The sequence below is a fragment of the Lissotriton vulgaris genome, chromosome 3_1 (genome assembly GCF_964263255.1).
Source record: "Lissotriton vulgaris chromosome 3_1, aLisVul1.2, whole genome shotgun sequence".
NCBI classification, from domain to species: domain Eukaryota; kingdom Metazoa; phylum Chordata; class Amphibia; order Caudata; family Salamandridae; genus Lissotriton; species Lissotriton vulgaris.
In genome coordinates this window covers 255125246-255150414 of record NC_141689.1, presented here as the reverse complement: position 1 = coordinate 255150414, position 25169 = coordinate 255125246, and the positions used below count along the sequence as shown (strand labels likewise).

Genomic DNA, 25169 nt, shown 5'->3' with positions numbered 1-25169 from the left:
AACTATCACACAATCACCGCTATTGATAAATTACTTTGCATCATGCTTCTCGCCGGAAATCAGCACCATCCCAACACCCTGCTGCCACACTCATCCACCTACTCTCATCTACTCCTCAGACTTCTGCTTCCGTGCTGTCAGAATACATCTCCATATCACTAGCAGAGCATCCTCAATAAATCTAAAATGCGGACTTGCACATGATCCTTTTGTTGTGTTTAGTTCATGAATGATTCATCCTTTTGCTTGCTCCTATAAGGTTCTCCTTTGCCATAGCTCACTTCTGAGTCACTCCTTCTGAACGCACACATATTCAAGAATACTCACATCTGTAATACTTATGCCTCTTCCGCCTCCTCCAATGAGGGCTCCACACCTTAAAATCTCACACATGCAATGAGATTCTACACCTTAGCACATCATAATCAGCCAACATCAATACTTTTTTTCTTCAAAAAAACCTTTTTATTGTTCCAAACAACTTATCAGCACAATACTTAAACCATGATGTAAATGGCAAACTAGTTTTTAGGCTTTTGAGGACACAAATATCCTTTTTACTAACAATCACGACAATTTTGGTGAACTAGAATCCACATGGCAACATTATGAGCTATAGAGAAGGTAAATTCATCTAAACAATGTAAAAGAGAAAAGCACCAGAATATGTGCTTGGGTCATAAACCCACATTGATCAAGGGGACAAACAGACTCATAGATAATGCCTTTTATTTATTACCTATTGTGTTGCAAATGCTTGTTCTATTTTCTCTCGAGGACTCCTATACTTTATCACGCAAGCTGCCAAGTGGCATCTGCATGGTTAGATGAGCAGTAGCAGCCCACAGCCTGCATCGTTGTGACATTTTCTCTGCCTGCTGCTGAAAAATGGAAAGAGGCCGGAGAGCACAGCGATGGTGGGGAAATGAAATGTGTAGAGGCTTTTGTGGACCACCACAATAGTGCAGGGCTCTGGAAGGTGGGCATCATGGCTTATTAACAGTTTTTCAAGCATGAAAATGCAGTTAAGTGGATCATTTTATTCACAATCGCCATGCTCCCAAGAAAAAGTCGCTGGAGCACTGCAGACATTCTGTGAGGCTGCTCCACGTGTGTTTTTCTCTCACAGACAAGTTCTCTTGATCTGATTGAACAAGAACACGCTCCTGTTACTCCCATCATGGCGCGGCAGAAGGGCACCCCCTTCCTTCTGATTAAAGCCCCCTTTACAAGGTGAGGGTGCTGGTGAGTCTGCATCTCTGCACCTGTAAACACTGGTATAAGGCTGTAATATTTCACAAGTAAATGCAGTTCCAAGTTAATTCCTGCAGAATGGGGAATAACTGAAGATTAATTTTTTACCGAATGGACTTCCGCACAGTATTATTTTTTTCATGGGGATTAATGGTAGGAGGTAAATGTGACCGATGGCATGGGGGCGGGTCCGGGAAGGGCGCCTGGCAGAACTAGATAAGAAAGGAAAGGAAGCTGCTAGGTGGGGGAAGTATAACATACTCCCCTGGGGCCGGTATGGAGTGCGACAGAGAGCAGGGCTGCACTATATAAAGAATTATTAACCAACCCAAACAGGCAGTGTGGACACATGGAAGCAACAGGGGCGGACAGGCGAGCATGATGAAATCCGCCCATTTAAAAACTAAGAAAGGTAACAGCCCCTCCCCCACACCCCCCCCCCCCCCCCCCTGCCGCCAGGCCCTGATGCCGGCCCCCTTGCTTAGGAAGAGGAGTATGAGGGGCTACATTGCCTCGTGCCGCCCTGGAAACGAAATTTAAAAGTACAGGAATAGCACAACTTGGGGTAGGTTGGGAAAAAAAAACCACAAAGCGTGGCTGTAGAAATGCAGATTGGAGTCCCTGCGTGGGCTTCACATACCGTGAATTTGTGCAAATTTACAGCGGCCCAATACCTCCGAATGCATGCTGGCATTATGGAAGAAAGCCCTTCCCTTCATCATGCACAGCCAATGTTAGATAAAGGAAATGAAAAGCGGGACGCCTAATTCAAAACAAGCATTGGCATAGCCAATAGGTCTTGCCTTTGGGACCTTATAAGTGTTTAGCCAGATCTATTGGCTTTGCTTAAGCTATGTTGTAGAGCAGGGTGGCTGCTGTGCAGCACATCATAAAGTTATTTTAAAAAAGTGTTACACAATTTTGTTACCTTGTATATAACCAAGAAGACATTATGTACAACTGAACGAAGAGATTGAAAAATTAATTAACATACAATTCTTCTTGTTTTTTTGTCCTTTCAATGCTGGCAACGTCATCCTGCCTGTGCTAATGCTGGTTTATTATAGCTTTTTTTGTTTTGTTATGGGGGAAGGGTATAAACAATGGGAGGGTGGAGGTTGGGAAATAGTATGGGAATTACAACATGAGCAGTGGACAGACACTAGAGGAGAATCAACAGATGACAGATTGAGAGACCGGACTGAGGTGGTGCTGAATGATATGGAGGTGGTGCTTTGCTGGTGTAGCTGTGATGCTGAGGTGGTGCAGGGCGATGCGGAGGTTGTGACGGGCGATGCTGAGGTGGTGCTGTTCTGATGCGGAGTTGGTGCTGTGCTGTTGGTGGTGCACTGATGAGGAGGTGGTGCCGTGCTGATGTGGAGATGGTACTGTGCTGATGTTGACGTACTGCTCAGCTTATCATAAGAGATACTGAGGTGGTACTGATTGATGCTGAGGTGGTAGTGGTGTTCTGGTACTGAGGTAGTGCGGAGTGATGCTTAGTTGGTGCTGTGCTGAGGTGATGCTGTGCTGATGCTGTAATGGAGCTGCATTGGTGCTGAATTACTCCGGAGGTGGGGTTGCACTGGTATTGAGATGGGGCAGTGGTAGTGGTGTACTGATGTGGAGGTGGTGCTGTGCTGAGATGGTGGTGTTCTAATGTTGAGTTGGTGCTGTGCACTGATGAGGTGTGCTAAACTGGTGGTGGTGCATTTATGAGGCAGTGGTGCTGTGCTGAAGCGGAGGTGGTGCTGTGCTGATGCACTGGTGCCGAGTGATACTGGAGGTGATGCTGAGTGATACTGGGGTGGTGCTAGGATAGTGGTGTGCTTGTGCAGAGATGGTGCTAAGTTGGTGCTGAGTAACAGTCAAGTAGTGCTGTGTGATGCTGAGGTGATACTGAGTGATGGATGGCTTGGTGGTGAAAGTTTCAAATCACAAAATGCCTCAAATATGCTTAAAAGTGGAATCACAAGAAATTTGTTTTGGGGACGCGCAGTTTCTGTCATCAGCACCTCTCCTCCCTTCTTTCAAAAGAGCAGTACAAATATGAATGTCAAAACATCTGACTTTTGCAAATGATTTCCACATAGTTATGGCTCTGCCATATTTGCCACATAATACATCGTCTGCTGCATAATCGGACGATTTTAAGAAAAAATACTCCTTCCTGAAGCCCCTGATAGTTGCTTCAAGATGACCGTGACTATCCGCGGCTCTCTTCTTAAGCATCACCGAGTCGTTTATCATTGGGCACTTTGCATATATTTTTCCTTCCGCCACTGGAAAACAATGAACCTCTCCTTAAACCCAGATATTTACTCAAATGGTTCTTAAAGATGGTTTCAGTTCATTGTTTTTACCTAGATACGCTAATTCACCGCCGCTTCATGCTTGGCACCATTTGGTCAAATTCTAATAGCAGGCGAATGGGAGAGTGGGTCACTCCTTTCAAGACAGCTCACTCTATTAGGGAAGAATGTATGGATTAAAGCGTTCAGGAATACGTCAGCTTGTGAGCTGGTGCCATATTTCCATGGTAGAACTCTGTAATCTCTATCACTGGTCAGATAAGGGATGTCTCCAAAATATACAAGCCTCCAAGGAATCCAGTGTCTGTACTGTACCCTTCATCGGGCATCCACATTTTTCAAGAACGTGGTCTTTCTGATGTCCCATCCTCCCCCTAGTTTTGAATGGCTGAAGATTATTAGGAGGGTAATCATGGTTGAGAAAATATTGGCTAGGTCCCGTTAGGTGGTGTATACAAAACCAACCACTGGCAAGGGGGTTTTCACCTTCATGTTGGTGGAGGTCTTTGTGTCCATCAAAGTCTTCAGTACCCAGTGTGGGAATGTATTATAAAAGAAAATTACACACAGCACACTTTTGGAAACACACATATACCATTGATTTGGGAGCAGGAGCATCCAATGGCAACATGACCATCCCAACCTAATGCGTCTTCAGTTTGTTAGACTCTGTGGGACAGACGTTTTGTTTCATAGAAAGGCTATACACAAAGATTTGGTGGAAGATAATTTAAGCGTCCTCTTTTGTTTGGCCTAGCTTGTGAGCCTGTCACTCAGTGAGGACAATGTTAACAATTTAGGGATTGTCTAGAGACGCAACATGACCATCAAGGGCAGATGAAGTCAGAATACAAAGAGAAAAGGAGTGCCATGCCCAGCTTTACATCATGTTCAAGGTAAAGCCCAGCCAATGCACCTTCTGGCGGGTAAGATCTACCACTGCAATATAAAGGGGATATCCATCATACTGTACTTTACAAGACTAACGGCTTGGAATAAACAAAGTATAACTCACGTTGGGCAAGACAGTGAGCTGGTGTATCATAGGAACAACTGGGGACAGAGCTTGATATAGAAAAACCTGTTCAAACAAAAAGCTAGAAAAGTGTGTGAGAACACGCTGCAGCTGGTTGGAAAGGAAAATTGTAACACTTTCCATAGAGGCTACCGTCAGTAGTACAACAACACAAAAGTATACCAGACAATATAAAACCTATAGAAAGCTCAAACTAGCTTTAGTTTGTGAAAGAGGATATAAAGCATTGCTGCGATGGTCACGTTACTATATACATAGGATATATGTAAGAGTGTGGGTATTCAGGAGCAGGCAGGGTATCTCGCAGGAGGCATGGGATCTTGTCTAGTGGTTCAGTCAGTCAGCAATTGACAAGTCAAAAGAGGCCAACAAGGCATCTTATGTACAGAGGTGGTAGGAGAGGGAATCCTGTGTCAGTGGGGTTAAGGAGTGAGACTACTGGCATACATGCCACAATAAACAGCCTAAAACGGTACAGTGTAGAACCAGAACAAGGTGTATTTGTGCAGGCCTACCAACCACAGAAACCAGAGACAGTGTGAAACGTCAGGCTACCATTGCCCTAGAAAGCACAACCTTATAAAGCAGGTTGTGTGTGCGTGCACCAGGTGAGGAAAGAAAGGAGTATAATAACAAGGTTTTGTATCAGGGCCAGAAAAAGGTAGGAACCCCCTCAAGTCAATGAAAAAAACAAGAGAGGCTGTTAAACATCCCACTGTGGGGCTGTCTGATGAACACTTTAAGGAATAGTCTACCTCCCCAGTAGACTTAAGAGGGGACAAATGAGTCTGGGGAATGAGATAAATCAAGACCAGGTGTCCTTGGAATTCACAGCACCAGTGATAAGCGTCTAAGAAAACCTTTGATCCCTGCACTTATGTTTTTTATTTACAAATAAAGCACTGTGGCAGTCCTTAGTATGAGTGGTTAGAAGGCAGAGCAGGGATGTTACACTACTCCTGGTGAGGCATTATTCTTGCTTTGCACATGCTATTTAATTGCATGCAGTAAACCAAGAAGATATCTTAGAATTCAGTCTGGTATGACCATTACTTTTGTGACAAAAGTCTAGAGTATAAGAAATATTTTGCTTACCTTGTTGGTTCTTGGATTTAACATAAGAGCCCTGCCCTTCTCTTTGGTGTGTACTCTGCGACATGCCAGTGCACAAGGGGCAGCAACGGCTCTCAGTCGTGACAACATTTTTCTGTAGAAGACTGAAAAGAAATATCAGTAATGTTAAATAATAAATATGAAAGTACTACATCTGTTTAGCACAAAGAAAAAGGAAAACATGCAGGTAGAGGTGCAGATCATCAAATGTGACATAAGCAGAATGCATGTCACACAACTGGTTGTGTTGCCATATGGGCGTGGGGTGGTGTCATAGGCTCTCGTTAATTGCAAAATGCATGGCCCATTCTGGGCTAATATAACTTGGCATCTCAAAGAAACAGAAGGATGGGCAGAGGAACTTTTGACTACCAAGGTATTGCACAATGGCAACAAACGCTCTGCAAAACATTAACATAAATAGCCACCTGTCCCTGCACATCACAACTTTTTGAAATCTGACATACTCCCGAGTTTAGGATCCCAGCTATCTGAGGGTATTATGCCTTCTAGTGGCAAGACAAGGAAAATCCTTGTTAGAGGTTACAATAGAGTCCTTTTTGACCCATACCATGCATTTATGCAAATATTTTACATAGCCGGGTAGCCTCCCTCTAATAAGCTCGATGCAGGACGATCTCCTAGATACACAGATGTGGAGTTAAGACCGGCAAATCTAAACGTACTCTTGCGATACTGTAGTAGCATACATTCTGTACCGTATATTTTAGAAGGACAATACTGTGAAAAAAGACCTCCAGACAGGCTGGTATCCATTAAACAGGTTAACCAGCAAATCCACAAGGAGACCCCAGGCAAAAGTTAAGGCCACGTTCTGACTTGGTTCAAAGAGCTATAGCAGGAGTCAAAGCCTTCAACCAAGCAACAAAGGTTTTGTAAAAATCTGATAAAGGTTTGCTCCTTTAAAATAGGTGCTTCAATTCGGTATATTATATAATGTTGCCGACTTGGGTGACATATATAAAAACGTAAAACAAGAAATTCGAAATATTCATATGCTCATCCCCACCACGGGAGACCTTGCTATAAAGATTAAATAAGCCATTGTCTATGCAGGGGCATATCTTAGTGGATTATGGGGATGTGAAATCTCAAATTTTCCAACTAACAAAGAGGTGGACAACAGGGAGGAGGGGTGCGAGATCAGGAGAAACTGCACAAGTGAAAGCATGAAAAACATTGGCTGAAACTGACGGTTTTAATTATGCTCATGGATTTTAGTCAATTATTTTTGGGAAAGCTGTGCTGTCAAATGAATTGTTAAGCTCCAATTTTTTCCACTTTTAGTTGGTGAGAGAACCCAAACCTATCAGGACTACTCATGTACTAGGAACATAGCATACTCTGGATTGCTACAACTGTCTTAGCTGCTGAAGACAAGATGCACACTGCCTCAATCACAATCTATTGATCTTCGGACTGTGACTCATACTCCATTTAGACGTTTCAGAACAAGTCTCTTCTGTAGAAAGCAGAGGGGCCTTCTATTCTTACTACTTTCTGGTGACAAAGAAAGGGTGCCCGCCCTGGATAGACAGGACCTTAAAGAATTCTTCTTATACCAGAATCTCAAGATCCGTACATTGTCAGAAGCACAAGCAATAGTTGCACAAATGACTGGTTGCACTCTGAAAGTGGAGAACTGTTTTCAACTCTGTGCACTGGGACTCTCCTAATCAGGCCTCAGTGCATGTGCTCTGACCCCTAAAAATGTTGAAACTAGCTAAAGCTTTGCCATATTTTACTTATCTATATGTCCCTAGAGTACGGTACGAAGTGTACAAAGCCTGTAAGTTAAATGACACTAGTAGACTACAGCACACAGTGTCCCACCACTAGAGTGACAGTGCAATACTTGACTATGTGCCTGCCCCTGGTAATGTGGTTGTGCAGGTTTGAAATGCAAATTCAACATGTCTTAATAATAAACACTTTTGACAAGCCTAACCCCTCCTTTTAAATATTAATAAGTCACCCATAAGTAAGCCTTAATGCCCAATAAGGCAGGGTGCCTGGCATCTAAAGGAATGATATTTAAAAGTATAATGTAAAATATGTGCTTAAAGTGACAAGGCCCCAAAAGCTATTTTCACTGTAGAAGGGTTAGCTGTTCACAGGAAAGCACTGGGATTTAATATTTAAATTAATTAATGTTATTTCCACCAGACAAAAAGTTAATTCTTGGGTGGAGTTAAAATATTTAATACAAATTAAATTAATTGGTAAAGCAGTATTTGTTCTTAATTTCTAATAAAGGTACTTTTTTGTAAAGTTGCCTTTTCTGCCTAAAGCCCCTAGAAGCCCATTTGCATGAGCTTCCAGCTGTCACCCAGGAGCTGAGAAGTTGATCCCAGAGCTGAAACAAAGGCCTTGGGTGTGGGGATGTGATCAAGGTCTCCATAAAGACTGACAGGCTAACCATATGGACCCTGCCCAGGAACTTAATTATATGTCAGGACCCGAGGCTCCAAATATATATTTTTTCTTTTACTGATTTTCACAGCAGCCAATAGAATAATAAAGTAAAAACTGCACTTCACTTGAACCATATTACATCATATTCAGTCACCAATCACAATACTTATAACCTCAAGAAACAGGATCAATGCTGTTGGAAATGGCCCTTTTTGCAGGTTTATCCCTAAACATTTTGCGTCTTCCTCCTTTCTTTTTCCTGACCCGTGGTTGTTGTCTATAGGACTCTGGGCACTTTACCACTGCTGATCAGTGCTAAAGCGCATATGTTTGCTGTATTTAAATTGTAATTATGATTGGTTATCCATGATTGGCAGATTTGTTTCATCAGTAGGTCCCTAGTAAATTGCCTTGAGTGTGCCAGGGCTGGTGATTCAAATGCTACTAGTGGGCCTGCAGCACTGATTGTGCCACCCACATGAGTGGCCCTAAAATGGTGTCTCAGGCCTGCCACCACAGTGCCTGTGTGCAATTGCTAACTGCCATGTTAACTGGGCAAGTGCACTCACTTGCCAGGCCCTAAACCTTCCCTTTTATACATATTAGTCACCCCTATGGTAGGCCCAAGGGCAGGGTGCATTGTGGGTAAACGGTAGGACATGCACTGATGTTTGTGGCATGTCCGGATAGTGAATTACAGCCATTTTCGTTTTTCACTATTGAAAGGCTATCTTGCCCATAGGCTAGAATGGGGAATACTGTGTATGTTTGCCTGCATATCTTCCCATAGGAGCAAGATGGAAAATGGAAGTCTAGTATCCCTGAACTCAGAATTTAATAACCCATCTTTTAGGAAGGATGTTTTTTAAATTCTATGTTTGAGAACAGCACTTTTAGAAAGTGGCTGTTTTCTTGTCTGCCCTTCCTGTGTGCCTCTGCCTGTTTGTGAATGGACTGTCTGGTTTGTGAGTGACAGGGGCTGGGGTGGCACCAGGAGGCTGGGTGAGTCCACACTAGGCTGAAAAGCTCCATCTGCATTTTGAGAGGTGGTAGGGGATAACACCTGGGCCTGAATGGGCTTCCACAATGCTGGTTCCACCTCCTGCTGGGCGGCTAACGATCCTGCCTCTCTCTCAAAGGAGAGAAGGAGTCATGTAAACAGAGTGCTCCAGGACTGACCAGAAATGTTTTGGATTAGGCAAAGGCCTCTCTGCCTTCAAGGAACAAAGAGAATATTGGTATAAAAAGGGGTACCCAGACCCCAAGACTTTAGATCATCCTGGAATCAAGAAGGAACCTCTGCCAATGAGAAAAACTTGAAGACTGAAGAGGAAGGACTGTCCTGCTGTGTGTTTGTGGGCTGACCTGCAGTTGCTATTTTGCCAAGGAGAGGAGAAGGACTTTGCTGTTGCTGTGTCCCCTGCTTGAAGAGATCTCCAAGGGCCTGAGGAGAGCTGGCATCCTGTTAAGAAGTCCCAGTAACAAAAGGGCTTCACCCCGAGCTTTCCTGAACTCTGCTGTGTGAGTTCTGACCTGCCTAGAGTGCTTGATCCAGTTGTGGGGTCTCTGGAGGTGGTTTCCTGCTCTTTGGGGAGTTGGAAAAGAAGACAATCTGCATTTACACGCATCGCTCGCTTGTGGAGCTCATCGTCGACAGAGCAAGAAGATTCCTATCACCGCAAAGATAGTGGCAGCGCCTGTTGCCGCTGCAAGAATCGACGCGTTGTTCACTTGCATCCCCCGGTGAGAGAAGATTCCTGTTGCTGCGAACATCGCCGCAGAGCCTGTCATTGCTGCGAGAACCGGCACACCGCTTGCCTGCAGACCCCATCACATCGTCGCAGAGCCCAGCACCAACACATCGAGGGGCCGCGGCAGAAGAGGATCAACCCTGCGCCACGCATCACCGCTGTACAGAAGATAGTCACCGCCCCGAAGATAGTCGCAACGTGCCTGTACGAGATGCTATCTAACTGAGAACCTGCACCCCGGAACCCATACAAGGTATTGCATCGCTCCCCATACAGACCGGATTCGTCACAACACTCCGGCTGCGTGTAGAGGGGTTGCCGCATCGCCTGTCCAGGGTCTCAGGAGTGACGCATCGCTTCCTTTTCGACGCTGGCACTGCCGTTAGGAACTTTTGTTGCATCTACAGGTACTTTGGGCTAAAACTGACACAATTGTGGATTATTTTGACGCAAACCCTAGAACTCTTTTAAAATCATATTCTTGAACTGTGTATGTTGGATTTTTGTCGTTTTGGTCTTGTGTAGTTTAGATAAAAATACTTCATTTTTCTAAACTGGTGTGGAGTCTATTTGTGGTGTTTTCTCTTTGTTACTGTGAGTGTTGGTACAAATACTTTACACATTGCCTTTGATAAGCCTGTCTGCTCGTGCCAAGCTACCAAGGGGGTGAGCAGGGGTTATCCAAAAAGTGTATCCCCCTTACCCTTACTAGAAGCAAGGATCCCTATTTGGACATTGATACCTACCCCTGCCAACTAGAGACCCCCAGATCTAACAAATGCCATCTTGATTTGTCTTTCTTTGCTGCTCAGCAGTCAAGATAAGTGCTATCGCATTTGATTCAACTTACCATTATGTGGTAACTATTGCTTATGTTACACTGAGGTTTCAGGCGGTTTTTGTCATATTTGTACGGTCTAGCTGTCTCTCATACACATGCTTTGTGCCAGCCGAATGAGCACGCTACCCAAGGGACTCGGTTCACTTTGACAAACAATATTTGTAGCATTAATAATATTGGTTAACCTTGTATTTTCTTTAAAGATTCCTTTGATTTTCAATCCCTATGGACTATATGTCAGTTTATTTCTTATAAAACCCGGGACAGGACTATGCACCGGCCGACTACCCTGCTGACCGTAGTCCTATTTCCTTGGCCACCCTGTTTCCTGCTGACTTGAGCATACCCGCTGCTGCTCTGTTCTTTGAACAGAGATTTCATGCTGAGACTGCATTAACACGTGCCTTGTAGAGCAGAACCTCTAAAAACTAACTAATTGTGCCCAATTTCAATATATTTGGCCCGTTTAGCACCATAAACACAGTTGGTTGTTAATGGTTGCAATAATATCTATTTTGGTTTTCTCTTTAATCCGAATGCTGCCCCTAAATGCCGTAGTTAAGACATTACTACCTTCATTGCGACTACTCAGCCCATACTGCCTCTGGACACGTAACCCATCTTCATATTATGGCGGACCCCACCTTTTGACCTGGATTACCAGCAATACTTTGAGAAGGGCCTCGACCTGGTTTTGTGGAGAATCTTGTAGAGGTACTGGACCAATCAGTCCAACAGTCCGTGGATAGGGCCTTGGTTAAGGCTCTTTGACCTATTTCTGCCCAGTTCAAGCATCGTGAGCAGTCTCACAGTGAACAAAAACCAGGGCCATCTAGTGGACGGACGAGGGTTACCTCAGATCAAGAACAGGCTAGTGTCAGTAGCAAGGCTGGTAAACGGGCGCATACTGAAGAACTGGACAAACCGTTTAAAACATCCTTTGCTGTTTGCTAAAGATATTTTTCTGAGGTTTTGAAGGACTTGTGTATATAGAGTGCATGGGAGTGGCTTATGAGTGAAAGGTAGTGATTGCTGAGTGGGGTGATCGAATATATTATGTACAATATTGACGTGATTTTATATTTATTACAGTATTGTTTTAGAATTTTTAGATGTTTTAAGCATTGCATTTATGAGAAAGTCAATGTAAAAATGAAACCAATAAAAAGTCTCAACAAAATAAATCTTGCTAAATTAAACAAAAATGTAATTGAATTCTTTTTTACTATATTGTGCCTCCTATTTGTCATGTGAACTGTTTTTATATATGTCTGGAGACTTGGAATATGATTTGTTTCTTTACTCTTGGGTCGAGCACAAAAACAGAAGTAGATTTGTGTTCTCTGGATTCTTCCCTGAGGTTTAAGTGGTGCAGATCTGTGCATAAACCCAAAGACGGTGTTTGCTGTTGATCCAGTGGTCGAAGAGTGTTCAGCTACTAACATGGTTTTTCGGATGTTGCCGAAAGAGAATGAGCGGGGGCAGTCAAGATGCTGCTGATCTTATTTCAAGGGGTTATGTACATGGTGATTGGTGAGCCATTATCATGTAATATATTTCATGGGAATTGTAGCTTTTAATTTTTTACACTTTCATTGGCTGATGTGAAAATCAGTAAAAGAAAAAAGCAGCACTACCCTCGCCTCCATGTCTTAAATTGATTAGAAGATTCTCGATGCAACATCTAGAAAATGTTGTATTATCTTCAAAGAGACCAAACCTCTCACAGACAGATAGAGCCAACATCTGAACTGGACCCTTCTTTTGCCCTTCTAGCCAGCCAGGGATCAATGCCAGTGGGAGACGAACTGCCCAAGAACTGATTTTGGGTTACCAAAGATGAGAGGTTGCCGATTTCCCTGGCCACACTTCTAGGATGAGCACAGGAGGTTCGGTCATCTTGATTTTAGTTTGTGAAGGGTATTGTGCGATTGCTTTACAGTAGGGCACACTGGAACTTCTGTAAAAGTGGGTAGGATTATTCAAGGGAAGTTTTTCTCTATTGGTTATTGAGGGGACAGGAGTTGCCTCCACCCATAGGCTAGGCATACATGTGGCACTCCTGGGCACCTTCTTCAGAACATTACTGGACCTGTGAGAGGCAGAAGGAGGACTGCACCTGATGTTGAGACATGCGAAGAGAACGCGAAGGACTGGACCTGTTCCCACTTATAACCAGGACAAAGAAGGGGACTCCAAGGGTCAGCTGGTTGACCTCTTGCTAAGCTATGGACACAAAAGCTAAAAGAAGCCCATTTTCCTGTAAGAGCACTAGGGCCTTGCTGGTGGCTTCGTCATTGAGAAAGCCATCAACAGCCAACTCGCCACATTCATTGAAGAACACAACATCCTCGACTCCTCCCAATCCGGCTTCAGAAAAAACCACAGTACGGAAACCCCCCTCCTCGCCGCAACAGACGACATCCGCACCTTACTGGACAAAGGAGAAACAGTAGCCCTCATCCTCCTCGACCTATCAGCGGCGTTCGACACAGTCTCCCACCGCACCCTAATACGCAGACTCTACGATGCAGGAATCCAGGACAAGGCCCTCGACTGGATCTGCTCCTTCCTCTCCGGCAGGACGCAGCGGGTCAGACTCCCCCCTTTCCTCTCGGACCCCACACCTACCACCTGCGGAGTCCCCCAGGGCTCCTCCCTCAGCCCGACGCTCTTCAACGTCTACATGGCTCCACTTGCCCCCATCGTCAGAACCTACAGACTTAACATTGTGTCATACGCAGACGACACCCAGCTCATCCTCTCCCTATCCAACGAGCCCAACACCGCCAGACGCAACTTTCGAGAAGGCATGGAAGCCGTCGCCAAATGGATGAAAAACAGCTGCCTACAACTAAACACCAATAAAACAGAATTACTCATCATGGGCCCAAACCCCGACGCCTGGAGCGACACCTGGTGGCCCACCGCCCTCGGAAACCTGCCAACCCCCACAGACCACGCACGCAACCTGGGAATCTTCCTGGACTCCGAGCTCAAAATGGACCGCCAGATCAACTCTGTCTCATCTTCCTGCTTCCACACCCTCCGCCTCCTTCGTAAGACCTTCAAATGGATCCCCTCGAACACCGAAAGACAGTCACTCACGCCCTGGTCTCCAGCAGACTCGACTACGGCAACACACTACGCCGGAACAAACAAAAACCTCATCCGCAAGCTACAGAACATCCAGAACGCCGCCGCAAGACTGGTCCTCAACCTGCCAAAACACTGCCGCATCTCCCAGCACCTGCGCACACTCCACTGGCTCCCCGTCGAGGCGAGAATCACCTTTAAGATGCTCACCCACGCACACAAGGCCCTCCACGGCACCAGACCCGCATACCTGAACAGCCGACTCAAATTCCACGCACCCCAAAGGACCCTACGATCAGCCCAGCTTTCCTACGCCGTGGTCCCTTGCACCAGAAAGACCAGATCGGGAGGCCGCTCCTTCTCCTTCCTCGTGGCCAAAGCATGGAACGCCCTTCCGCTCCACCTCAGACAGACAACAACGCTCCCCATCTTCGCAAGAAACCTCAAAACCTGGCTCTTTGACAGCCCCCCTCCTTGATGGAATGGAACTTGCACCCCCCCTGCCCCCCCACCCCTAGCACCTTGAGACCCTTACGGGTGAGTAGTTGCGCTTTAACAAACTCCTGATTGATTGATTGGCTTCTGTTGGAGTGAGTCCTAACCCCCATGTGCTCCTCCTAAGGTCCTGGAAGCCTTGGATGGTGTCCTAGTGTCCTGCCTAACCCTAGAAATGTAGGATGTAGAAACTTTTTGCCAAATTTCTACTGAGGGTTCAAGGCCAACCAGCTCGCCGATCCATCAAGTCTGCACCTCCAGTGGACTTGACATCGCCACAGTTCTCGCTATGTTCTTCTCCTTAGCTGCAAATGCGCTTCAGCTAACTCAATGCCATCTGGCACCCAACAATCTCAACCCTCTTCAGCTACAGCCATGCCCTGCTGAGGAAACCTAATTTCAGAAAAATTCCTCAGTCCTAAGGTTGAAAGCTTTACTGGGTCCGACACTGAGCAGCATCAGACTGACTGTGACAACTTCCTGGAAGCAAACTCCAGACATGCTATCCTCCTACATCGACTGCTTCACCAAGACCTTACCCTTCATCAACCCATTGACCAGTTGCCTACGGTTGGCACTTTGCAGCACCATTTGTATTTAAATCTTTAAAATTCATCTCTCTGGTCGCCCTTATTGGAGTTTTTGTCATTTTATTGTGTAAAATATTCCATATTGTTATAAATAAATTGGAGTGGGGTTTTATTGTATTGAGTTTTCAACTAACTCTTTTAGAACCTCTAAATGCTTTATATATTTTCTTCCAGTAAGCCTGTTTGCTACATGCCATAGCTCCAGGGATTGGACTCATGTTTAAATTATTGAAACCTTTACTGGACCAAACGACAATAGTGTCAATCTTACTTGTGGTGGTCTAACATTCTCCTCAAATAATAATCCAGGTTATCACACCATCAGAAAGCAACTAATTAGTTTAACTTGTACCTCACCGTCCACTCTGCAGAGACCCAGATTAGTGCTCTGGTCCCGAGCATTGTCGAGTATTGCAAGAGTTATCTCATTGGCCTCCGCCAATACTCCTTTAACCAGTGCCGCCCCTTAATATTGCGTTGGGAAACAGTCCACTCATGGCCACTCTAATTACACCACGCTATCGTGGTTAAGGTACTTGGTAAAAGGAAAAGGAAACAGAAGCATGGGAAGAGCATCAGTTTTATGAACTGAAGGGCTGGTGCAAAAGAAATGTCTTTTGTCTTTCTAAACTGAAGGCATTGGGCAGTATTTCTGAGGCATAGGGCGTTCAGAAATGTACGTTTTAATAGGAATGGATGTAATTCTTATCTAGAGACTCCGATTGCCAGCTGCGGTTTGATAAGCCCTCTTTTAGAACAGGTACCATAATTAAACACAGGCGCTAAAAATAGTTTTGCGTATCAAATATACACGTTATGCGAGACGCCTATTCTCAATGTCAAGCAGCGACCGAACAGCTCAGCCAGGGAGCATAGAAAACATGCTTTATTTCCTTACTGCAGAGGCTAGGGTGCATCTAATGCTGCCTAGTTTCATTTATTTGGATAGAAAACAAATATTTAAAAAATCTGCTTTTAATATTTGGAACGGGACTCTTGATGGAAAGTGACTGATCTTTATTAAGTGATGATTATAAACAATTTGCAAGACCGCAATTGATGCATCAAAATGAATTCTTTGATTACATTGAGATTGCTGCAGAACGTAATCGCTTCTAATGTTGAGAGAGAGGCAACACTTGCATGCAAAGTGGGACAGTTGTATCTCCCTCCCTTAAAAAGCTGTATAGTTGCATAACCAGCATGCAACTTTCCATGCCGTAGATAGAGAATGAGAAGTCATCCCATAAAATGTGAGTTGCATCACAACACTTTATAGCCATCTCATATCAGACATAAACCTGAGGCAATATGCAGGTTTAATCCTGGCCAGAAATCAGTCTAGGGAGGTACCTACTTTTGGCCTAAAGAACAAACAAAAGTTTGGGGCATTTGTAGCTATTCAGCATAAGGCCTTCTGATAGGCAGGGTCACTGGCATAGAAGAATCTGTCTTCTCTTCTTTAGCATTCCGGGGCAGCTGGTATGGTTGTTTCATTAGAGAAGAATAGGCATTAAAGTTGCTAATGCTGGATATTTTTTCTAAGGAAAGTTGGTGCAGCGTCCTCTGGGCACTCGCAAGTAAGATACAGGCTCTTGAAAGAAATGTTCTATTGCATGGGCATCCAATGAAGGCTCCTTGGATGGAGACGACAGACCACTATTTTCCATCGCTCAAAACTGAAGCTCCATACTAAATATTCTGGTCACTTGGTATACAAGTAGGCCAGCATAGTGCAGACTTTGTTCATTCAGTAGTTGACTAGTGCCACATACCACCTGATGATTTTATCAAGGGATGCAAGGTTTTTTCATGAGATTCCATTAACGAGATTCATCTCACTAAAGCACCACTTTGGAAATAGTGGTATGCATCCCATACAGCACTAACTTTCTTTACTCTAAGTCTCTGTTAAGATGTGAGAGAAAGTTTGGTCTGTGAGATGCATTATGTTAATTTAGAAGGAGTGTCGAGGAACTTCATATGTAAGTGAGCTGGAGTTGAGGGATATCATCTCCCACGTGTTGGCTGCAGTCTGAGATTAATGATTTGAAACACTTGGCGGCAAGGTCTGAAATCAAAAGCTACTGATTGGCGGCAGTAGATGAGAATTTTGTGGTCACAGTGTTGAAGGTGTAGGAGAGTTGGGGGCGGGAGGAGGTTGAGCATACTAGGCTCAGGTCTGCTTCTTACAGTAGGTTGTCCCCTACTTTGATCAATGTAGTATTTTTTTTAAAGCAGAAGTCAGATTGGCTTGTGTTTACGATTTATGGTCTTGAAGTTGCGCAAGAATTCTTTTTTTCTGGAGGTTTAGCATTCTAAGAGAGTCCTGCAATGCAAACATTGAGTCTCACTGTGTTTTGTTTGGTTGAAGTGTTCCACTACTGACATCAAACATTTTATTGCAGTGCACAATAGGGTCCATTTTGACTCCCTCTATCTCTCTCTCTCAGCTACTTAGCATCAGTGCCTGCATTTTTTTAAAATATTCCCTCCCCTCTTTCACTATGCTTCCTCCTTACCTGCCCTCGCCCCACCTAATTTTCAGTTCCCCCCCCCCCCCCCACTATTGGTGGCTAACCATCGCAAAAAAGAAAAGTACTTTTTTTTACCATTTCAAGATGGCCGCCTGCTGAAACATTCATATCCGGGATCTTTAAATGCATTTGTTTTAGGTGTACAAATCCAGTGAAAGATGGCCAGTGTGGATGTGCATGCATTCACATAAGCATTCTTCAAACAGAATTTAAATTTTTAAAAAAGTGCTTAAGTATGTGATGGCAACTACGGTTGCAATCACATCCAAGACGCCCACCTCTGAAGCTGTGAAGTATTGTGTAAGAAAATGTTCCATTCACCTGCCACTCACATTCTGAATGTCTGTCAGCTAGTCAGAAGAAAAACCCACTGACACACATCCTGGTTTAATTGATAGCAGCTGGTGTTAATCTTGACAACAGAAATGCCCTCTAGAAGCTCTTGAATTCCACTTGGAGCTAAGTGGGAGCTATAGCAAAGTCATAAAATAAACATCAAGTAATAGTCATAAACAACTTGATCTTTTTGCTCTGTAAAGTAAGTAAACGTTGTGATTACCATGTCTGTGCATTAGGTCGCACAAACTTGAATCTTTCAGCCCATACTCAACATGGATTACATCATTGTAGTCAATATGTAGTTGTAAATGCAACAATTGCGTTTGAAGGGAGATATCAAATGCAAAAGAAAAGGGATACACTGCTGGTTAATCTCTGGAGGCCCATCACAGACACAGACTGAAGGTATAGAATAATTCTTTCGAAGCAGTTTAAAAAAAACACAACATCAAAGGAGTTCCTGGGGCAAGGGCTCCAGTATTACATAATGTTCACATTTGCTGTGCTTAATGTGAGTCACAAGCTGAAATGTTTTATTTAGTGTAGAAAAGACGGTGTACATTTAAGAGGTCTGCCTTTGCCTACTCTTACATGGGCTGTTACACAATTCTAGTATTTTTAGGTAAGAAAGACATTTTATGGGCCTATATCAAACAATTGTTAATAAATGTCTGTTAAAACATGTAGTAATTTCACAGATCTGTATTTTATCTACAGAGAATCACATGGCTTGACTTACGAAATAGACTAAATTACAGAACTGAAACCTGCTTTACAGCAAAGACGAGGTCTGTGGTTAAAAAGAGCAAGTTAGGCAGGAAAATACTGTGCATTTAGTAGTTTTCAGCCTTCCACAGCCACCCACCACCTGAAAAGCTTGAGTTAACTTCAATTTGATCTAAAGCGCTCGATATTATTATTATTTGCTGCTAAAGTATCTGGATGGGATTCTGTAGCTTCGAAAGAGGCTTCCGAAGGGCCTAGGGTTGTTTAATTTTCTCACGTTCTAAGTGCGGCATTAATAATAATAATAATAATAATACAGAATTTTGTATAGCGCGAACAGCTACCTCACGAGGAGGTGTCCCGGCGCTGAGAGAACAAGTGTATCAGACCATGGAGGCTGGAGAGGGTAGCATTTAGCGAGACTGGGTAAACAGCCAGGTTTTCAGCAGGTGTTTAAAACAGGCTTCAGATGGGGCCTGTTGGAGGGTGATGGGTAGTGAGTTCCATAGATTGGCCACATTGGCCGAGAAGGTTCGTCCGCCCAGCCGGGCTCTTTTTACTCTAGGGGCTGTCAGACGCACATGGTTGTTGGATCTGAGCGAACGAGATTGGGAATACCTTGGAAGTCGAACTTTCAGGTAATTTGGGCAGTTTCCATATAAGGATCTGAAGGCCAGAGTAAGTGCTTTGAATTTTATTCTACTAGCAACTGGTAACCAGTGAAGGGAGAGGAGGTACGGAGAGACTGAGTGCTTGAAGGGAATCCTCATTAAAAGTCTCGCAGCCGCATTTTGAACCAGTTGTAGTTGCTGTATAAGGTACCTTGGTAGGCCCAAATACAGACCGTTGGCGTAATCCAGCCTGGATGTGACTGTGGCGTGGACTACGGTTTTTCGGCAGCTGACTGGTAGAAGTCGAAGAATCTTACGTAGATTCCTCAACTTGCTCATACAGCAGCCAGCAACTTGCTGTATGTGTGAAACAAAGGACAACTTATCATCCCACCGCACACCTAGATTTCTTGCAGAATGGCTAGGCGAGGGAGCTATACCCATCTCTGCCGGCCACCATAAATCAGATGGTGGGGGGGGGGGTCTCTGCCAAAGAAGATCACCTCAGTTTTACTAGTGTGGAGTTTTAATTTATTGGTGTTCATCCAGACACAGTGTTAGACACAGTGGATCACAAGATCCTAAGAGATAGACTTTGCGAGGTGGGAATTCAGGGCAAAGCATTAGATTGGCTCACCTCTTACCTGGAAAACAGATCCTAACAAGTCATGGACAAAGACTGCCTCTGACAACTTCCAACGATTTGTGGTGTCCCTCAGGGATCGTCTCTCAGCCCCATGTTGTTCAATATATATGTGCGACAGCTTGCCACCTTAGTGCAGGACTCAAACCGGTCAGCAGTCTCCTATGCGGATGACACCCAGCTGTTTTTTCCTCTTTAAGAAGGCCATAATTCAGGAAATAAACATTTGGCGCCCTGTTTGGATAAACTACATTGCTGGATGTCAAGCTGCCGCCTAAAGCTAAATGGTGATAAGACAGAATTAATGATCCTTGGAAACAAGGCCATACACAGACCTCTGATCAGATGGCCTGTTAACATGTCTCCCCCCCCTCCCCCCTTCACCCACCCAGTTCCCAAAGTGATGATAAAAAATGTGGGAGTCTGGTTGGACAATTTGCTAGCAATGGACCACCAAGCAAATAAATTGTCTAGCATCTGTTTTGCTTTACTTCGAATGCTCAGGAAGATACTGGTATTTATCCCAAAGCATCTAAGGAAAAACGGTCATTCAATCCCTCATAGTTTACCGTCTGGATTACAGTAACTCACTTTATGTGGGTGCACCCAAATACGTAATAAAGAGCTTCAGACGGTGCAAAATGCAGCAGCAAGGCTCCCTCTCAAGGTTCCCAGCTATGTCTCCACAAGAGAACCACTCAAACAGCTGCATTGGCTCCCAATTGAGGCAAGGATTACGTTTAAATCCCGCTGTATTGCTCATAGGGCCATAAATAACAAGGGCCCAGTAAAGCTGAGAGAGTTGGTCACTATTAATGTTCCAACTAGACACATGAGATGTGGAGAAGTGTGGCTCAAATGGTTAGAGTGGCAGACCTTGATGCAGAGCTCAGGCCCGGAACCTGGGTTCGATTCCTGCCTCGGCGGGTCTCTGGCTCATAAATTCCTCTGACCTGATATTCTCGCCTCAGTGCCTATTCTAATCATGGGCCCCACACTGCAACTCTGGGCAATAGCTTGCTTGATCTCCACAACGGCCCCCAACAGCGCTGGGGATGCCTGGTTTCACCATGGGGGTGTACAGGAGTGGACACTTCACAAGGAAAGCCAGGAAGGGTTCCTCAGCGGTATGAGTACAAGCACCGGGAGACCCTTGTTGGGTAGCTGTGCGCTATACAAGTACAAAACATTTACATTTGAGATCCTCGAATCTTCTTTTCCTCAGTACAACTAGGGTAAAAAGGATGAGATGGGGAGGAAGATCGTCTGCACATGTAGTACCGAAGTTGTGGAATGATCTTTCACCCAGTCTCAGAGCACTGGAAAATGAACTTTCCATCAGGAAGAAACGAGACATGGCGGTTTCCCCGTTATAGTGCCAGAGGTCCTACTCTCAGCACAGTACTCACCAGGTAGGGTAAGCCTTCGGGTAGGCATGCACTTACCAAAACATAAACATACACTTGTGTTCCAACTGGTGATCAAAATTAGATGGGAAAGGGTGTATGTAGGCTGTACCAGTGGTTTGGTTCTAGCACCCCATACCTGAATCTTTTTTCCCCAATCCCATGATTCCAAAGGATTCCAGCACTGAACTTAAAGAAACAAGTTCCCCTCCCAGGTCAGCTTGGAAAATAAACAAAGATCTCCAGCAAAAGGGTTGCGAGTGATGCATGTATAGCCATCTACATTTGCATTTATTGCATAAAATGGAGAGTTAAAAAAAAACCACATAGGGTGTCATCATCAGAATGACAGACATGGTCAGGGCCACTGGGATTATGTGGCACAGGAGAAATATAATAAATGGCAAGAAAAATCTAATTCTGTGGTATTACTTGGCACATTCTATTTAAGTATTACTCTGATGTACTGAGCTAGAAACAACGTTTGTATTGATTCTATAGAATTATATTTATTATATCTGGAAATGATGCTGCTTATTGTGTGGCAATCCATAAGTATGTGTTAAATGTCACAGACACTGGATCATATATTTCTACTGGCACCTTTAAGATAACACCTTCAACAAAGCTCCTTTTCAAATCAACTAACCCCAAAATACGTAACACGTAATATGTGTAACATGGTCGTATATTGCCATCTTGGGTAGTAGCTCCAACCAGACCCAAGACCTCAGCCAGCCCGAAACAATTGTAAGAGTGAGAAGAGGAGAGAGACACGAGACAGAAACACACAACTCTAGCATATGATGCCTCAGTCCCTTAATATCAAGCACAGGATCCGACATCCCTGCCAACAGTGAGCCTGGGGATCGAGGGGAGGACCACCTTGGCTGAGTTGGGTGTCCTTCACTTTACCATCCAGATTTCAGACCCTGCCAAGAACATACGAGTCAGAGCACACAGAAGCAAGCCTCATACGTGAGAGTGGATGGCCATCGACTGAACTCTCTGATAGATAGGAGAGAGGCGCTGAAGGCAGGATTGAGCCAGAGGTCTGGCTCACCACGAGGTCCCCCTGGACCCTCGACCCCGAAACTAGACTATCTATGATGTGGCCTCTGTCTGCTGCCTATGCTCTACCATCATGAGCATAGCATTAAACAACAACAAAAGCATTACCCTTCGGTGTTAAAAGGAGACAAGCGGTAACCATCTAGTTGGTAAATTGCAATAATGTGAAACCAGAAAAATTGGGACCAATCATGGCTTCACCACTCAACCAAATTGTGTAATCCTGAGCAAATATTTAATGTTATAGAGCCTCCTTTTTCTACGTTATCGCATATGAGTGCACCTTCTAATACGAGAGTTCATGGTGTGTGCAGTACAAAAATAACATTATGCATTAAAGTCAAATGCTTCTGCATGTTGCACAAATATATAGATTTTAAAATGTTAAAGACACTACTATATTATCACACGATGCTTGTTGTATGATGTAGATCCTACGTATTTCTAAGGCTCGGCAGCTCGTGCACAGGTTCTAGGGGCCAAGATAGATCCGTGGCTCGGATCAGCCATCCTTGTAAATCTGTTGACTCGCCAGCCTCCACTGTTCAGAAACCCAACTACCTCCCGCCCTTGCAGGTGCCTGGGCCCACTGCCCACCTCAAGGATAAGTAGCACATTGGGGTGCATTGCCAGCCTGCTGAGAACAGGGCACTGAACAGTGCATCTCCATCAAATGCATTTTCCACGAATACGTGGAGGCCGCTCACTAGGGAGTGGTTTCAAAGTATCTATTCCTGGATTTAAACAGTAGCAGCTCTGAACTGCAAACGGACACATCGAGTGTTACTAGAAAGCGGGATCGATATATTAACAATGTGGCATCTTGCGTCTATGAGGTCACACACCATCTAAAAAATATAACTATCAGACCAGTCAGAGCCCAGTAAACAGCCAGCATCAGTGGCAAGCCTGCTGGTACCTAACCGGGTTCTCAGTTTACAAAACAGTTCCTTCCGACCGACTTGAATGCACCAGACAGACGCCGGATGAACCGGACGCGTCCTGCACTGCACGCGCGCCTCCTCCCTGCAGCCCCGGTGCATCCCGGGCTCGCGGACGGCAGGCGGGGAGAGTGTTGCGATAGTAGGAGGGGCTGGCAGTGGCTGGGGTCCATCTGGACAGAGCCACTGACAACACATGACGGGTCTCCGTGTCGGAAGCCACGGCTCAGCAGTGCAGCAATGACCCCTGAGCAAGCAAAGAACACGACACCTGTGGCCAGGCGCGCAACCCCCATTGGGGTCACAGGCCTTCAGCCCAACCCCGCCCCCTCGTGTGTGGCAGCCAGGGGTGAGGCAGCTTCCCGGGCACACACACAGCTGCACTCGAGCACGTCACAGGTCTTTAAAAGACCATTTGTATGTTAATGGGGCCTTGTGGTTGTTTCACTCCTTCTAAGAACCCCTGCTGTTCCACTCTGCCTATTGCTTAAAGTTTCAACCGCCGCCCCCCAATGTGGCTCTAGTTGCGCCTCTGCCTGCTACTGGGGTAGTAAATACAGGGCACTGCAGCCATGATGCTGTGCCCCTGCCACGGTGGAGACTGCGCCCATTTCCAGAGTTAAAGGGTGCTTCATCCTGTAGTGACAGAGAGACCAACAAACGTGCAGTGGAAACGAGCTGCCCTGCCCCCGGGAACACACAGCAAAGCCAGAGGAAGCAACGCGACCTGCAGACAGCGCGGCGCGCTGTGCACAACTATCCTCATTGTCGTGGGGAGATTGCGGCGCACACACGGCCGCTAGAGCCTACCGGGGATCGGGTGGATGTACCTGGGGGTCCGGGGTGACGCCTGAGGTCGGTGGGGGGGTGGCGCGAGCAGCTGTCGAGGTCCTGCTGCTGGCGCTGACAGTGCCTGACCCGTGCTGCCTCCTCCGCCCTCGAGCGACGGAGCACGGAGGGGGCGTGGCCTGAGCGAGCTGTGGGAGGGGCCAGGGGATGGGCGGGGATACCCGCGGCCAATAACGGAGCTCTCGCGGGTCAAGAAGGCTGGTGACAGCGCCCCGGGCATAAATCACCTGGAGACTATGGCTGCGCATCCCCGTCCTCCCCTCCTGCTGGTATTCTGGTATGCTGCCAGACAGAAGCGGCGATTAGAAGAGGCTGTGTCATCTCCAGACTTCCGGCAAATGGGGGGCGGGAGGTCACTGCCGGTGACGGGACACTTGGCATGCATTTTGGCACCTTTGCTTCTTAGAAGGATTCAGTTCAGTTGTCAACATTGTGTGACCAAATGGAAAGCATCTTTCACAGTTCTTAGCTGCTGATGTGCATATTGATCAGTTCAGTGGAAATAATTCCATGCTACCTATATTTATATTATGCAATATCGCCATATGTCTCAGATTTTCAAGTCCACGATAATGGTGATATTCGAACTTCACCATATGTGCCCTGTCGTGCCATGGATAATATGCAAGGCTGTTCGCACGATTGAAGTTTTGGAACATTGGTGCATTTCTAAGCAAAACAGATCAATAACTTTGGTCAAAACCGGGTTTGTAGTTCACGTTACAAGGTAGATGGGATCAACCCCTTTGGAAATGTCTGCAAATAGTGCGCAATAGTGCAAAACAAAGCACAATGAATCAATTTCATCAGTCAGCAATGATATGAGATAATTTCAGGAATGGTGTTTTGAGATCTCCACCAATGGCATACTGTCTTTCCTCAGATCACTGCTTCAGCGTCATTTTATATAAAAAAAGGGGGGGAGGGGGTGAATAAAAATGCACGCATTGGTTTACACTGGTGAAACACACTTGAAAACAAGTGAGTCCACTTCTGCTCAGGCCTCCTGCCCGCTCAGTATGCCTATATTAATCGGAGGGCCAGCGAGAGAAAGGGAGTGACACCTCTACCTGTTGATAAACGGGAGGTAATGAGCGCACATCTCCCTACAGAAAGGCTGCT

General features: G+C 45.3%; 1 protein-coding gene across 2 annotated transcripts in view; it reads right to left on the bottom strand.

Annotated features, from left to right (window-relative positions):
• The window catches only part of ME2 (malic enzyme 2), a 115333-nt gene extending 91159 nt beyond the window's left edge, over positions 1-24174 (bottom strand). The window contains exons 1-2 of one of the 2 annotated variants that reach the window (XM_086960387.1): positions 24029-24174; positions 5698-5819 (exon numbers count right to left, since the gene is read on the bottom strand). In XM_086960387.1, the coding sequence (XP_086816513.1) occupies positions 5698-5805 (108 nt within the window). In that variant the 5' untranslated portion in view covers positions 5806-5819; positions 24029-24174. Of the gene's footprint in view, positions 1-5697; positions 5820-24008 lie in introns of both variants that reach the window. The other variant, XM_086960388.1, reaches the window with a different exon arrangement.
• Between the last annotated feature and the right edge of the window lie 995 nt (positions 24175-25169).